This window comes from Oncorhynchus keta, chromosome 29, assembly GCF_023373465.1.
Source record: "Oncorhynchus keta strain PuntledgeMale-10-30-2019 chromosome 29, Oket_V2, whole genome shotgun sequence".
Classification (NCBI taxonomy): Eukaryota; Metazoa; Chordata; class Actinopteri; order Salmoniformes; family Salmonidae; genus Oncorhynchus; species Oncorhynchus keta.
In genome coordinates this window covers 47792231-47808130 of record NC_068449.1, presented here as the reverse complement: position 1 = coordinate 47808130, position 15900 = coordinate 47792231, and the positions used below count along the sequence as shown (strand labels likewise).

The 15900-nt window shown below is 42.9% G+C and overlaps 2 protein-coding genes across 6 annotated transcripts in view; both read right to left on the bottom strand.

The window, feature by feature from the left end:
* Positions 1-15900, bottom strand: part of LOC118361895 (zinc finger protein 8-like) — a 159995-nt gene that overhangs the window by 127828 nt on the left and 16267 nt on the right. The window contains exons 1-3 of one of the 5 annotated variants that reach the window (XM_052485262.1): positions 6450-6686; positions 5795-5919; positions 5425-5607 (exon numbers count right to left, since the gene is read on the bottom strand). The exons of 1 other annotated variant lie outside the window; for it this stretch is intronic. Coding sequence is in view for 1 of the 4 variants with exons in the window: in XM_035742097.2 (XP_035597990.1) it covers positions 4162-5607; positions 5795-5919; positions 6699-6957 (1830 nt within the window). In the remaining 3 variants the exon portion in view is untranslated. 3 more of the 5 variants (XM_052485261.1, XM_035742097.2, XR_008085473.1) reach the window with 3 other exon arrangements.
* On the bottom strand, positions 10868-13917 carry LOC118361926 (protein krueppel-like). Its single transcript, XM_035742159.2, has 2 exons — positions 13640-13917; positions 10868-13448 (listed from the first exon to the last, which is right to left on the bottom strand). Exon 2 carries the CDS (start codon positions 13020-13022, stop codon positions 12273-12275), a length of 750 nt encoding a protein of 249 aa, XP_035598052.2. The 5' UTR covers positions 13023-13448; positions 13640-13917; the 3' UTR covers positions 10868-12272.

Here is a 15900-nt window from a genome sequence, read left to right as displayed (position 1 = left end):
TCGCTGTACACACAGAAACATGACATGATAAAATGTTAACCACAGTCAAACACATCTCTAACACTGATTCAAGTACCAAACAATATGGAGTCATTGGAGATTCTAAAAAAGAATGGCAATGTGTTGACTCAAATTAAGTATGTTTTGGTTCAACTGAGATAAGGAAAACCTTAATTTCAACAAAATAGTCATACGCTCACAACATGAAGTACCGTACTTTTATTGCACAAAACGATACGTGACTAGTAGAATAACCATTCTCACTATGGTAACACTTGACCTTTTCTATAAATCTGGTACCCTCGCTGTTGATCAAATTCATATTTAACACTGTCATTACATTACACACTACTTAATGTCAAGTAAACATAGGCACTCAATTCCTCATTATAAAACATGACCATCAAACAGGACAAGGTTGTCACTCTTCATCAGTGAAGCATTTTTACAGACACCATCACACCAACCATCACAATCATCTACTCTGTCTCATCATACTCATTCTTTCCTCAGTTAATCTCATCCAGTTCCCTACTACATCCTAAACCAAGAGAATTAACTACAAACAAACTAACTAGTACTACGTTACGTCACTATACTCTATACATGGACTGGGGGCATTTTCTGCTGGTGTATCCTGAGGTAGCTCCTCTCTGAGAACCTCTTCCAGCAGTGTGTACAGGCAAATGGTCTCTCTCCCTTATGGACTTACAGGTGCATCTTCAGATGGTGCTGGTGGGAGAACATATTCTCACACAGGCCAAAAGATTTTTCCCCATGTGCATCCTCTGGTGGATCTCCACCTGTTTGGGGAAACAGAAGGCTTTCCCACACAACAAACACAGGAAGTGCTTATCATGGCCACCGGATCTACTGATAGCATTACTACTACTGTCACTTGTCAATGGGCTTGTGTAGCCATTTAGCGTTGAGGCACTTGCATTGTCTGAGGTCTGGTTTAACATAAGGAGTGTGTGAGGAGGATGAAGGCTAGGGAGTGTCAATTGTCACAGGGTTCATGTTCCAGGTGATAGATCCTATAGAAGGCAGGCTAAAGGCAGCATCGGTATGGGGGTCAACCTAAGGCGCCATCAGTCTCTCTGAATCAGAACTATAGGGGCAGGACCAGAGAATCGCTAGCCGAGGACAAGTACATTAGAGTGTCTAGTTTGAGAAACAGACGCCTCACAAGTCCTCAACTGGCAGCTTCATTAAATAGTACCCACAAAACACCAGTCTCAACGTCAACAGTGAGGAGGCGACTCGGGGAACACAGACACTGGACAGGGGAACTCTGCCTAGAAGGCCAGCATACTGGAGTCGCCTCTTCACTGTTGACGTTGAGACTCGTGTTTTGCGGGTACTATTTAATGAAGACGCCAGTTGAGGACTTGTGAGGCGTCTGTTTCTCAAACTAGACACTTGAATGTACTTGTCCTCTTGCTCAGTCGTGAACCGGGGCCTCCCACTCTTTCTATTCTGGTTAGAGCCTGTTTGCGCTGTTCTGTGAAGGGCGTAGTACACAGCGTTGTACGAGATCTTTAGTTTCTTGCCAATTTCTCACATGGAATTGCCTTCATTTCTTAGAAGAAGAATAGACTGACGAGTTTCAGAAGAAAGTGCTTTGATTCTGAACATTTTGAGCCAGTAACCGAACCCACAAATGCTGATGCTCCAGATACTAAACTAGTCTAAAGGCGGCTAGTTTTATTGCTTCTTTAATCAGCGAAACAGTTTTCAGCTGTGCTAACAATTGCAAAAGTGTTTTCTAATGATTAATTCACCTTTTAAATTATACACTTGGATTAGCTAACACAACGTGCCATTGGAACACAGGACGAGATGGTTGCTGATAATGGACCTCTGTACACCTACGTAGATATTCCATTAAATCAGTTTCCAGCTACAATATTCATTTACAACATTAACTATGTTTACACTGTATTTCTGATCAATTTGATGTTATTTCAGTGGACAACAAAGGTGCTTTTCTTCCAAAAACATTTGTAAGTGACCAACAACTTTTGAATTGTAGTGTATATTTAGTAAGTGTATATTGGTTCAAAAGCGCTGTCGGTGTTTGCAGAATAGGGTGAAATCAGATGTGACGTGAAAGTCTTAGAATGAAAAGTCCCATTTTGTGTTTATTAAAGATGAACAAGTTTTAAATACACCATATGAAAACCACATACATTATACACATGCCTCAAATAAAAATGATCATGAACTTGATAAACTGCATAAATGAAATAATTTTCTCATTAAAAGTGTCTTGGGAAAAAGTAGTAGAAGTTGAATGGAAGTAATTAAATAGTTATATAACCTACGCAGTACAAACACAATATGTAACAGACATTTTAGGTTCATACAGTAAGGAAAAAAGTATTTGATCCCCTGCTGATTTTGTACGTTTGCCCACTGACAAAGAAATGATCAGTCTATAATTTTAATGGTAGGTTTATTTGAACAGTGAGAGACAGAATAACAATAAAAAAATACAGAAAAAGCATGTCAAAAATGATATAAATTGATTTGCATTTTAATGAGAGAAAAAAGTATTTGACCCCCTTTCAATCAGAAAGATTTCTGTCTCCAAGGTCCCTTTTATACAGGTAACGAGCTGAGATTAGGAGCACACTCTTAAAGGGAGTGCTCCTAATCTCAGCGTGTTACCTATATAAAAGACACCTGTCCACAGAAGCAATCAATCCGATTCCAAACTCTCCATCATGGCCAAGACCAAAGAGCTCTCCAAGGATGTCAGGGACAAGATTGTAGACCTACACAAGGCTGGAATGGGCTACAAGACCATCGCCAAGCAGCTTGGTGAGAAGGTGACAACGGTTGGTGCGATTATTCACAAATGGAAGAAACACAAAAGAACTGTCAATCTCCCTCAGCCTGGGGCTCCATGCAAGATCTCACCTCGTGGAGTTGCAATAATCATGAGAATGGTGAGGAATCAGCCCAGAACTACACAGGAGGATCTTGTCAATGATCTCAAGGCAGCTGGGACCATAGTCACCAAGAAAACAATTGGTAACACACTACACCATGAAGGACTGAAATCCTGCAGCACCTGCAAGGTCCCCCTGCTCAAGAAAGCACATATAGATGGTCATCTGAAGTTTGCCAATGAACATCTGAATGATTCAGAGGACAACTGGGTGAAAGTGTTGTGATCAGATGAGACCAAAATGGAGCTCTTTGGCATCAACTCAACTCGCCTTGTTTTGAGGAGGAGGGATGATGCCTATGACCACAAGAACACCATCCCCACCGTCAGACATGGAGGTGGAAACATTATGCTTTGGGGGTGTTTTTCTGCTAAGGGGACAGGACGACTTCACCGCATCAAAGGGACGATGGACAGGGCAATGTACCGTCAAATCTTGGGTGAGAACCTCCTTTCCTCAGCCAGGGCATTGAAAATAGGTCGTGGATGGATATTCCAGCATGACAATGACCCAAAACACACGGCCAAGGCAACAAAGGAGTGGCTCAAGAAGAAGCACATTAAGGTCCTGGAGTGGCCTAGCCAGTCTTCAGACCTTAATCCCATTGAAAATCTGTGGAGGGAGCTGAAGGTTCGAGTTGCCAAACGTCAGACTCGAAACCTTAATGACTTGGAGAAGATCTGCAAAGAGGAGTGGGACAAAATCCCTCCTGAGATGTGTGCAAAGCTGGTGGCCAACTACAAGAACCGTCTGACCTCTGTGATTGCCAACAAGGGTTTTGCCACCAAGTACTAAGTCATGTTTTGCAGAGGGGTCAAATACTTATTTCTCTCATAAAAAAAAAAAAATGCAAATCAATTTATAACATTTGTGACATGCGTTTTTCTGGATTGTTTTGTTGTTATTCTGTCTCTCACTGTTCAAATAAACCTACCATTAAAATTATAGACTAATCATTTCTTTGTCAGTGGGCAAACATACAAAATCAGCAGGGGATCAAATACTTCTTTCCCTCGCTGTATATGAAACAATGTCTGGATGCAATATTCTACCCAGGAATATTCAACACTGAAATCTTACTCTCGTTATTCCAAATTCATCTGTGGATCTTTTCTGATGACAACAATTAAAATTATTTTTTGTCTTTAATGCAGGATTTGATCTAAACATCAGAAGCTATCGAGTGGAATGGTTACTTTCTATGTTATAGAGTGGGATGGTTTTTCTGCTGGTGTGTCCTGAGGTAGCTCCTCTCTGAGAACTTCTTCCCACAATGCGTACAGGCGAACGGCCTCTCTCCAGTGTGGACTCTCTGGTGCCTCTTCAGGTCACCAGTCTGAGCAAAGCACATATGACACTGGGCACAGCTGAAAGGTTTCTCCCCTGTGTGGACCCTCTGGTGCCTCTTCAGATTGCCAGCATGGGTGAAGCACATGTGACACTGGGTACAGCTGAAGGGTTTCTCCCCTGTGTGGACCCTCTGGTGGATCTCCACCTTCTGGGAGCAGCTGAAGCCTTTGTTACAGAACATGCAGAGGAAACGCTTCTCTTTTCCGCCCATTGTTGCTCCCCCTCTCCGCGCCTTGGCCCTTTGGTCATTTGAGTTCAATACCTGATTGGAAAAAACACGGCCGTGCAAATCGGAAGGTTCCATCGACATGGACACTGTGTGTAACGGCGAGTGGGTTGCGACATTTAGATTTGTCTCTAAACTTTCCCTGTAGTCTAAGAAGTCACTAGTGTTGCCCTGCGAGTGTCCTTCTCCTAAGTGAGTCTCGTCTGCATTCCAGTTTGCCAGTTTCTCTTTCCCGACCGTTGTTGCTCCCCCTCCACGAGCCTGGGCTACAGCACTATCGTTTAAATGTAATACCTGATCAAAAATCACATGACCGTGTGAATCGGAAGGTGCCATTGATGTGGACACTGGGTCGCGATCCCTGAACGTGTGTAAAGGGGAGTGGGTGGCAACATTTAGATTTCTCCTATAATCTAAGAAATCTCTGTCCTGTGAGTGTTCATCTCCTAGGTGACTATTTGCATTCCATGTGGGAGGAGCGTCGCCCTCTACTTTCACAGTCACCTCATCTACCACTATAACATCCCCTTTCTCATCTAAGCACCCTTCAGAGTATACACTACTACTGTACCGGTTCCAGTCCCCTCTAGACAGATCAGTCTGGGTCTCTAAACCCAAGGGCATGTTGCCAGGGTCCACCTCTGTAGCATAAGAACAAGACAGATCATCAACGCCAGTGTCTAGTGTATCACCATCTCCATGGGAATTAACTGTCCCCTGCCTCTGGTGAAATACCATTAAATGCTCTGAGTGTGGAGCAGGAAGACAGTCCAGTCTCTCGGGGTCTGATTGGTGGTTAGATCCTGTGTGTAATAGCCTTTGTGTTACAATTAAAGTCTCTGTTTCTGTCTCCATCTCTGCCTTGAGGACGGCGTTCGGCGTTCCACTGACCTCCGTGATGCTGCATCGGGTCCTGGTCTGGGGCGCAGCAGTAGTGGTGAGGTCCTCGGTGGCTACAGGGAGCGCCACTCCATGAGCTGCTCCAGTCTGGATGTCTCTGCTGTGCAGCGGGTCCTCATCTCCTTCAGATCTCTCCAGCTTGACCCCAGAACCTGCAGCCTCTGCATTTGCAGACTGACACAAGAAGAGGGGAGGTTGTTACCAGTAAATGAGTAGAATTGGATAATAATGTCATAGGGAAGTCTCGCAAGCTCCCATGTGGCAGATAAATGAGGATGTACATGTAAGCAAGCAAATATCTGAGGAGTTTTTCTGAAATAAACTGGCCACATTTGATGTACTGTAATACTATTACATTAACCTCTATCACGATAACATTCTTGGTTGAGGTTCCACTCCCCTCATCAACAGTGATTGGTTGGTCATCTCTCCATGTGTTGTGTCCCGCTGGCTTCACAAAGCTCCTGTGGCCTCCAGTGAGATGTCCTTCACCAGAGAGAGTGATTGGGAGGAAAAGAGGTGGTTAGGTTATCTGCTGTCAATGCTTAATACTTATACTACACTATTGACCGTTTTGACAGTGTGTAGAATTGGCAAGAATGTAAGGTAACGCTTCGCATAACTTCTTGATATACCATTTATAGATTGATTTATTATGTTCCATGCATCATATTGCTTTTTAATGCAGTAAATGTTTTCTGATTATGATATGATAGTGGGTATTTCTGCAAGTGAACTAAAGGAGAATTATTGCATACTAACAAAAAACTGACCAAGACCCAATTCCGGTTAACTTAGCCTGGAAACTATGTCGAATTACATTGAATTCTACTAAAGGCACAAATGGGCGTTTGGATAAGGAACGTTTATTCTCACGACCTTTACAAGCCAGTATGTTGAATAGAGTTATTTTATGTTACTTTACCGCTATGGGTGATAAATGTGCTGGAAGTGCATTCATATTTTAAAAAGTTGACAATCATAATTTCTTTGGATATATTGTCTAACATTCCTACCTGCAAAAGGACCAACTGCACAGACATCAGGCAAAATAATTAAAAGTATTGTATTCAGCATTCTGGCTTGTCGAGGTCCTGAGAAAGAACTTTCCTGATTCAAACGCTCATTTGGCGTGGTCTCCAATGTCATGAAATTTAACATCAGGTTTCTGGACAATGGTTAACCATATGTGGTTAACACATCTAAAGTCAAACATGTGCAGATGTGAACTGGGCGACAGGCCCCTCAACCTCGGCAAACTGTACCTCTTGCCATTCCTCTGTATCGGTCAAGGATTTTGACACTACCGGGGCGAGTGGCGAGGATGCGCTCCCGTACCATCTTCAGTTCGAGTAGCTGTACTTTCCTTCGCAATGCGCTGTTTTCTTTCTGGCTTTGAGTTATTTCCAAACGAAACACTGCATAGTCATCGTCTACCAGTTTACAGACCTCTGCCACAGCTGCATTCGCTAGCACCTCCATGATGGAGGCTATTTGAGTGTGAAAAACCATACAGTTAGCCATTGTTAGCTAACATTAGCAGCTAGATAGTTAGCGTTACCTAGATAACAGATCGATCAACCAAGGCCCGTCTACAACGCGAATTAAAGACTACCTGGGATAAGTTTATGATACTCTGCAGTTAAATGGCTCATATTCTGAGTTCCATGGTGTAATACATGTCTAAATAACAATAGAAATGCTAACGTGGAAATTTGTATTGGTCACTGTTCACTTCCGTTTACACTTCTTCAGTGGTTTTTAAATGGCGGTTGGCAACCAACTTTAGTGGATGCATTACCGCCACCGACTGGAGTGTGGAACAGAGACAGGGTAGTTCTAAAGTTGAACCATACCTAATTAAACTGTTTATCGTGGATACAATTTGCAAATAATTTGCTTTACTATTTTACGGGACTGATGGTACTCATGGTGCTTTCAAGACAACTGGGAACTAGAGATGAAATCATGACTTCAGTGACCTTCAGGTCTATAAAGTCAGAGCTCTAGAAAGATGCCGAGTTTCTGGATTGGAAATCCTAGTTGGATGACTGTTCAAAACGATTTTCCCTAGTCGGATCTAGTTTTTTTCAGTTCCTAGTTGTATGAATGCACTGAAGTCAGAGGGATTTCCGAGTTGTTTTGAACAAGGCATTAGTCTCAGCGAAGGGAGGGAGAGAGCAGCAGAGGTCCGCCTCTTGCGGTTCCAGCTCTCTCTTTCTGTTCCAGCTCTCTCTTTCTGTTCCTCCTGTGAGAGAGAGGGGACACTGTATTCCACTTGATGCCGAAACCTGAGTCGCACCGCATCTACCTCGTGCCCATATGGATATTGTTCCTAAGACCAGATAAAGTGAAATATTCCTTGATATTAAAATAAACATGACGAGCTGTTGCTAATAATAAAAATGCTATCGATACACTTCGCTACTGATTCATTGCAGCGCGAGTGTAAGTAGGGAGAAGCACGTTTTGTGTTTCTGAATAAAATCTTAGACATGAACACACATAAAAACAGCAGCTCTTTGCTATATTCTTTGACAGTCTCTCTCTGTTAATGGTTTTAAAAGTTATTAATTCTCTAGTATCAGCTTTGCTCTGGCTGGGTCATGATTTGAGCTATTCGATTGGTAATTTGAGCTATTTCATTGGTCATCGCAGTAGGCGCACTAGATTTAGCCACAAACAGGTGAAGTCGGAAGTTTACATACACCTTTGCCAAATACATTTACATTCAGTTTTTCACCATTCCTGACATTTAATCATAGTCAAAATTCCCTGTCTTAGGTCAGTTAGGATCACCAGTTTATTTTAAGAATGTGAAATATCAGAATAATAGAGAATTTATTTCAGATTTGATTTCTTTCATCACATTCCCAGTGGTCAGAAGTTTACATACACTCAATTAGTATTTGGTAGCATTGCTTTTAAATTGTTTAACTTGGGTCAAACATTTTGGATAGCCATCCACAATAAGTTGGGTGAATTCTGGCCCATTCCTCCTGACAGAGCCGGTGTAACTAAGTCAGGTTTGTAGGCCTCGTTGTTCACACACACTTTTTCAGTTCTGCCCACACATTTTTTATAGGATTGAGGTCAGGGCTTTGTGATGGCCACTCCAATACCTTGACTTTGTTGTCCTTAAGCCATTTTTCCCACAACGTTGGATGTATGCTTGGGGTCATTGTCCATTTGGAAGATCCATTTGTGACCAAGCTTTAACTTCCTGACTGATGTCTTGAGATGTTGCTTCACATAATTTTCCTGCTTCATGATGTCATCTATTTTGTGAAGTGCACCAGTCCCTCCTGCAGCAAAGCAACCCCACAACATCATGCTGCCACCCCCGTGCTTCTTCGGCTTGCAAGCCTCCCCCCTCTTCCTCCAAACATAACAATGGTCATTATGGCCAAACAGTTCCAATTTTTTTCATCAGACCAGAGGACATTTCTCCAAAAAGTACGATCTTTTTCCCCATGTGCAGTTGCAAACCGTAGTCTGGCTTTTTTATGGCAGTTTTGGAGCAGTGACTTCTTCCTTGCTGAGCGGCCTTTCAGGTTATGTCGATATAGGACTCGTTTTACTATGGATATAGATACTTTTGTACCTGTTTCCTCCAGCATCTTCATAAGGTCTTTTGTTGTTGTTCGTGGATTGATTTGCACTTTTCGCACCAAAGTACGTTCATCTCTAGGAGACAGAACGTGTCTCCTTCCTGAGCGGTATGACGGATGCGTGGTCCCATGGTGTTTATACTTGCGTACTATTGTTTGTACAGATGAACGTGGTACCTTCAGGCATTTGGAAATTGCTCTCAAGGATGTACCAGACTTGTGGAGGTCTACAATTTTTTTCTGAGGTCTTGGCTGATTTATTTTGATTTTCCCATGATGTCACGCAAAGAGGCACCGAGTTTGAAGGTAGGCCTTGAAATTCATCCACAAGTACACCTCCAATTGAATCATTTCAATTAGCCCACTAGAAGCTTCTAAACTTCACATTAATCTTCTGCATATCTACATCTATCACTCCAGTGTTAATTGCTAAATTGTAATTATTCCTCCACTACGGCCTATTTATTACCTTACCTCCCTAATCTTACCTCATTTGCACACACTGTATATTGATTTTTTTCTATTGTGTTATTGACTGTACGTTTGTTTATTTCATTTGTAACTCTGTGTTGTTGTTTGTGTCGCACTTCTTTGCTTTGTCTTGGCTAGGTTGCAGTTGTAAATGAGAACTTGTTCTCAACTGGCCTACCTGGTTAAATAAAGGTGAAATAAATGTTTTTTAAAAAGGCACTGTATTTTCAGATAACCAATTTGGCATGTAGTTAGCTAGCTAAGCAAACAACATGCGTAATTTAGCTTGACCTCGTCAAATCCTCATCCTGGTAAGGATGTGAGTCAGACTACTGTCATCACCATTATAGATGGCCCGCAAATCAAACATGATTTGGATATAGCCATCTAGTTAATTATTTGAAAGTTGGCTTGTTAACCAGCCATATTGACGTGATCTGTTATTTGCTAGCTAGACAATTTCACCTGGTTCATCAATCAATATAGCCTATCATGTCTGTCAGCAGCAATCGTGATTATACACTGAAAAACTTGCAAAGTAAACATTATCTGCTAACATTGCAACGGCAAGTGCGCCCTTCTGCCACTTGACTGGCAGAGCCCACAAAGGATGGGATATTAATCTAAACCACTCATACTTGTCAGATATAGTTCACTTTTATATCATGCAATTATCAAATGAATAGTGGCCACTACTGAGAGATGTCGTGGGCTAACATAAAATATCTGAAATGACATGATCAATTGATGTTTACTGATAATTAAAAGCATGCTGTATATTGGCTGTATAACTTTGATGTAGCTAAATCTGCACAATTGTTTTGCATGGAAATTTATAGTTCTGACGAGGTGATGATATAACAACCAAATAGTTAACTTCTTTGGGATAGGGGGCAGCATTTTCACTTTTGGATGAAACGCGTGCCCAGAGTAAACTGCCTCCTACTCAGTCCCAGATGCTAATATATGCATATCATTATTAGTATTGGATAGAAAACACTCGGACGTTTCTAAAACTGTTTGAATAATGTCTGTGAGTATAACAGAACTCATATGGCAGGCAAAAACCTAAGAAAAAATACAAACAGGAAGTGGGAAATCTGAGGTTTGTAGTTTTTGAACTCAGCCCCTATCGAATACACAGTGGGATATGGGTCATTTTGCACTTCCTAAGGCTTCCACTAGATGTCAACGGTCTTTAGAACGTTGTTTCAGGCTTCTACTGTGAAGGGGGGCCAAATGAGAGAGGATTGAGTCAGAGGTCCGGCAGCAGCCTCGATCTCAGTCACGCGCATTCACACGAGAGGTAGCTCTCGTTCCATTGCTTTTCCGCTAGCAGAACCCCAGTCCTAGACAGGTTAACATTTATTTAACAATCCCTTGAAAACGGCACACAGTTGTCAATGGTTTTAGAGGAGCTGGGGTCTCCTTGCCCCTCTAGCAGGCAAATCGAACACTCTGCATCTTATTGTGACGTTTTATTGATAACGATCTATTGGCCAGTGAGCGGCTTTGAAACCACCGGTAAGCCATATTGGCACTCCCCAGAAGGAGCATGTCCTCCATAGGAAGGAATGGTGTTCTACAGTTTTTCAATTAAAATGTTAAGGACAAAATTACATGTATTTAAAGCTGCACTATGCAGAAATCGTTCCACCATTTCCTGATTGTTCAAATTAAATTATAAACTGGGTGGTTCGAGCCCTGAATGCTGATTGGCTGACAGCCATGGTATTTCAGACCCTATACCACGGGTATGACAAAACATGTATTTTTACTACTCTAATCACGTTGGTAACCAGTTTATAATAGCAATAAGGCACCTCAGGGGTTTGTGATATATGGCCAATATACCATGGCTAAGGACTGTGTCCAGGCACTCCGCGTTGCACATATGAACAGCCCTTAGCCATGGTATATTTGCCATATACCACACCTCCTCTGCCCTTATTGCTTAAATAGTTCACCTAATTTCCATTTGTGACAAAACAAGTAAGTATAGTGCAGAGAATCAATCTACCATCTAAACCGCTGTGAAATATATTTTCCATGACCAAAAATATTATACTTTCAGTTGTTTGAAGCCGGTGTACAAAACGGAAAGTAAAAGACGCAAAAATGATCGCTTCTTAGACTTGATTTCAATCAGAATGACAGATCTATAACTCACATTTCTATGTGAATTTGGTCAGGTCACCAAAAAGTTACATATTGCAGCTTTAAGTATTTATTTTCCTAGTAGGGACAGTAATATTAGAACCTTAACATTTTCCTTAAGTATACTTTTTTTTAAATTTTCCTTAAAAAAAAATTGTTTAGCTTACATAATATAATTTAAAGTATGCATTAAGATGTCTGTAATATAATAAACATGGCAAAAACAAATGTAGACATTTCTGGAGCTTCCAAAATATTTTTTACATGGGTGGGGGAGTGCCAAGATGGAGGCGTGGTTTCAAAACAGAGCCCCTTATCAGTCATCTAGTGTAATATATAAATCGACACTCTGGATTCTCCTCCTGGAAGAGAGGTGATACAGAGGACACAGACATATATGAACACACAGATAATAAACACACTATCAACATGGAGAGTTTACCCATCACCATTACATTTGAGTCCTATACTGAAAAAAGGCAGCTATGATAAGTCAAAAGTAATCAGTGGATCTATTCTGCTGACAAATTCATCTTTGTCTTTAATGCAGGTTTTGATCTAAACGTCAGAAGCTATCGAGTGGAATGGTTACTTTCTATATCATAGAATGGCATGGTTTTTCTGCTGGTGTATCCTGAGGTATCTCCTCTCTGAGAACCTCTTCCCGCAGTGCGTACAGGCGAATGGCCTTTCTCCTGTGTGGACCTTCAAGTGCATCTTCAGGTTGCCTGCCAGGGCGAAGCGCATGTGACACTGGGTACAGCTGAAGGGTTTCTCCCCTGTGTGAACCCTCTGGTGCATCTTTAGGTTGTCCTGGCGGGAGAACCTCTTCTCACACTGGGTACAGCTGAAGGGTTTCTCCCCTGTGTGGACCCTCTGGTGCCTCTCCACCTTCTGGGGACAGCTGAAGCCTTTGTGACAGAACATGCAGGGGAATCGTTTCTCTTTACTATTGCCTGATGTGGCTCCTTCCCCCTGAGCCTGGGCTCTAGCCGTGTTGTTTGAGTTCAATAACTGATCGAAAAGGACGTCGCTATGTGAATCGGAAGGTGCCATCGACGTGAACGCTGGGTCACGACCCCTGAACGCATGTAAAGAGGAGTGGGTGGCGACATTTAGATTTGTCTCTAAGCTTCCCCTGTAATTTAAGAAATCTCTGCCCTGTGAGTGTCTGTCTCCTAGGTGACTATCTGTATTCCATGTGGGAGGAGCGTCGCCCTCCACTTTCACCTCATCTACCATTATAACCTCCCCTTTCTTATCTAGGCACCCTTCAGAGTATAACCTATTACTGTACCGGTTCCAGTCACCTCTAGACAGATCAGTCTGTGTCTCTAAACCCAAGGGCATTTTGCCAGGATCTATTTCTGTAGTGTAAGAACAAGATGGATCATCACTGCCAGTGTCTAATGCATCACCCTCAACATCCCCACAGGAATGAACCGTCCTCTGGCTCTGGTGAAATACTGGTAAATATTCTGAGCCGGGAGCAGGAGGACAGGCCAGTGGCCCTTGTCTCTCTGGGTCTAATCTGTGGTCAGATCCTGTGTGTAAGAACCTGTGTGTTACAATTAAAGTCTCGGTGCCGGACTCTGACTTGAGGACAGCGTTCTGCAGTCCACTGATGCTGTGTCGGGTCCTGGGCTGCGCTGGGGCGGGGTCCTCTGTGGCTACAGGGGGTGCTCCAGCCTGTATGTCTCTGCTGTGCTGTAGGTCTTCCTCTCCTTCAGACCTCTCCTGTTTGACCCCAGGACCTGTAGCCTCTGCATCCGCAGACTGACAAGAAGAGAGGAGGTTATTACTGGTACATGAGTTGAACAGGATAACAATGTCCTAGGGAAGTCTCACAAGCTCCCCATTGGCAGACAAATGATGATGCACATAGCTGAGGGTACCCTTTCTGAAATAAACGGGCCACATTTAATTTACCAAGTAACACATTTTTTATGCAACACTATTACACAAACCTCTATCACGATAACATGCTGGGTTGAAGTTTCACTCCTCTCATCAACAGTGATTTGTTGGTCGTCTTTCCATGTGTTGTGCCCTGCTGGCTTCACAAAGCTCCTGTGGCCTCCAGTGAGATGTCCTTCACCTGAGAGAGTGATTGGGGGGAAATAGGTGGTTAGGTTAGGCACTGTCAATGCTCAACACTATAGTGTACAATATTGACATTGTCTACAATTGGAAAGGATGTAAGGTAACACCTCTAACTTCCTGATATACTACCCAGTCTCGGCCTTCTGCAAAATGTACCTCTTGCCATTCCTCTGTATCGATCGAGGATCTTGACACTACTGGGTCGACTGGCGAGGACGCGCTCTCGCACTGTCCTCTCTGCGCGCTCCCGTGCCACCTTCAGTTCCAGTAGTTTCCTCCGCAATGCCCTGTTTTCTTTCTGGCTTTGAGTTATTTCCAAACGAAACACTGCATAGTCGTCGTCTACGAGTTTACAGATCTCTGCCACAGCTGCATTCGCTAGAACCTCCATGATGGAGGCTAATTGAGTGTGAAAAACCATACAGTTAGCCATGGTTAGCTCACGTTAGCAGATAGCTAGGTAGCGTTACCTAGACAACATCTATCAACCAAGTCCTGTCTCCAACGCCAATTAAACACTACATATGGTAAGTATGTGATGCTGTGCAGTTAGATTAATCATATTTTAAGTTCCAGGGTGTTTATAAACGTCGAAATAACAACAATAAAAACGCTATCGTGGAAATTGTTCTTGTTGACTTCCGTGTACTTCTTTGTGTGAGTTTCCGGCAGACTATACAAGTATTGCTGCCTTTCACAGGTCGGAGGGTGAATTGCACATTGTCACACAAAAAGGGGAATTAATCTCACCACCATCTAATCCAGGGATGGGACCTGATTGGTGTAACACTTTTTCCCCAGCTAACAAACATGACTCCAATAATCAACTAATTATGACCTTCAGTTTAGAATGCAATTAGTTTAATCAGCTGTGTTTGGGATGGAGAAAAAGTGTGACACCACTCTGGTCCCTAAAGACTGGAGTTGCCTGTTCCTGATAACCCTACACATATACACCACTATACCTCATAAACTCACCACCCCCAATCCCACTACTTTAGCCCTACCAGATCATACTCCAGGCCAACTGACCAGGAGCATGGAACCCCTACTCTTCGAAACCCCTTGTAGATCTCTTGCACCCACAAATGTCTCTGCTATTTCCACTACCACATGTATTTTCTGGGATTCACGCTTCATCAGTGCAGTACAATTAACCATAGCAATAAACACAAGAAATCCTACCTTACTAAAACTCATCCTCTCTGGATCTCTCTCTTATTCACAGGGGGGCTCCCAGTCTAATCACTCACCCTTGGGCTATCCTATACTCTCTTCACTGCCTCAGAATAGGACACTTTCTACCCCACTCTAACTCTGGCAATCTCAACCTGTTTCTCCTTCAAAGGGCACTTCGGATTCCCAGTTGCATGGGTGCCCCCACAGTGGAGACTGCTTTCTTTATCCCAAATGTACACCATCTCCGGCTATGCCCTCCTGTACATTTCCCACATCGCGGGATCTCCTTTCTACACACTGCTGCAATATGTCAGAGTCCTTAGCACATAAAGCACCGTAGCAGGTTCGGAACAGATGCCATCACAGTTTAGCAAATATAACCTAACCTGACCGTATCAGGTACGGTCAGGTCAAAGCTCAACGAGACAGACCGTATTCTCAGTCTTGCCATTGCCACCGGGTCTACGTCTCACCAAACAGCGGGTGTCACAAACACCAGGAATATTATTTTTCATTTCATCCACCTCTACACTCAACGCTACCCCATTGATCACTCTTTTGAGTGGCGCCCTGCTCTGAAGAACAAAGCACTACACATGTCGATCCCAGAGGCATGTGACACAGTTTCCCCGCTGCCTCTGTGCCGGAGGATGCACAAAAAAAGCGAAACAATTCCACTTCTCAAAAACTTTGACAGATGTACAGTTCCCAGTTTGTCCTTTATTCCGCTTGAAACAATGTACTGGTTGGCCAAAAAAAACTGAATCCACCTCTCAGGGCAAACGTTGGAAGTCTCTACCACACCTGTCACCTCAGGTTCTTCATCCTGGTCTGGCTCACTTCCAAACACCATGTCACACCCTCATTGGTGACTTGTAACAGGAGACAGGGTCTCACACTCAGTAGTTGATCTGTACTCTTTAACACCATTACTGGGTATATATTC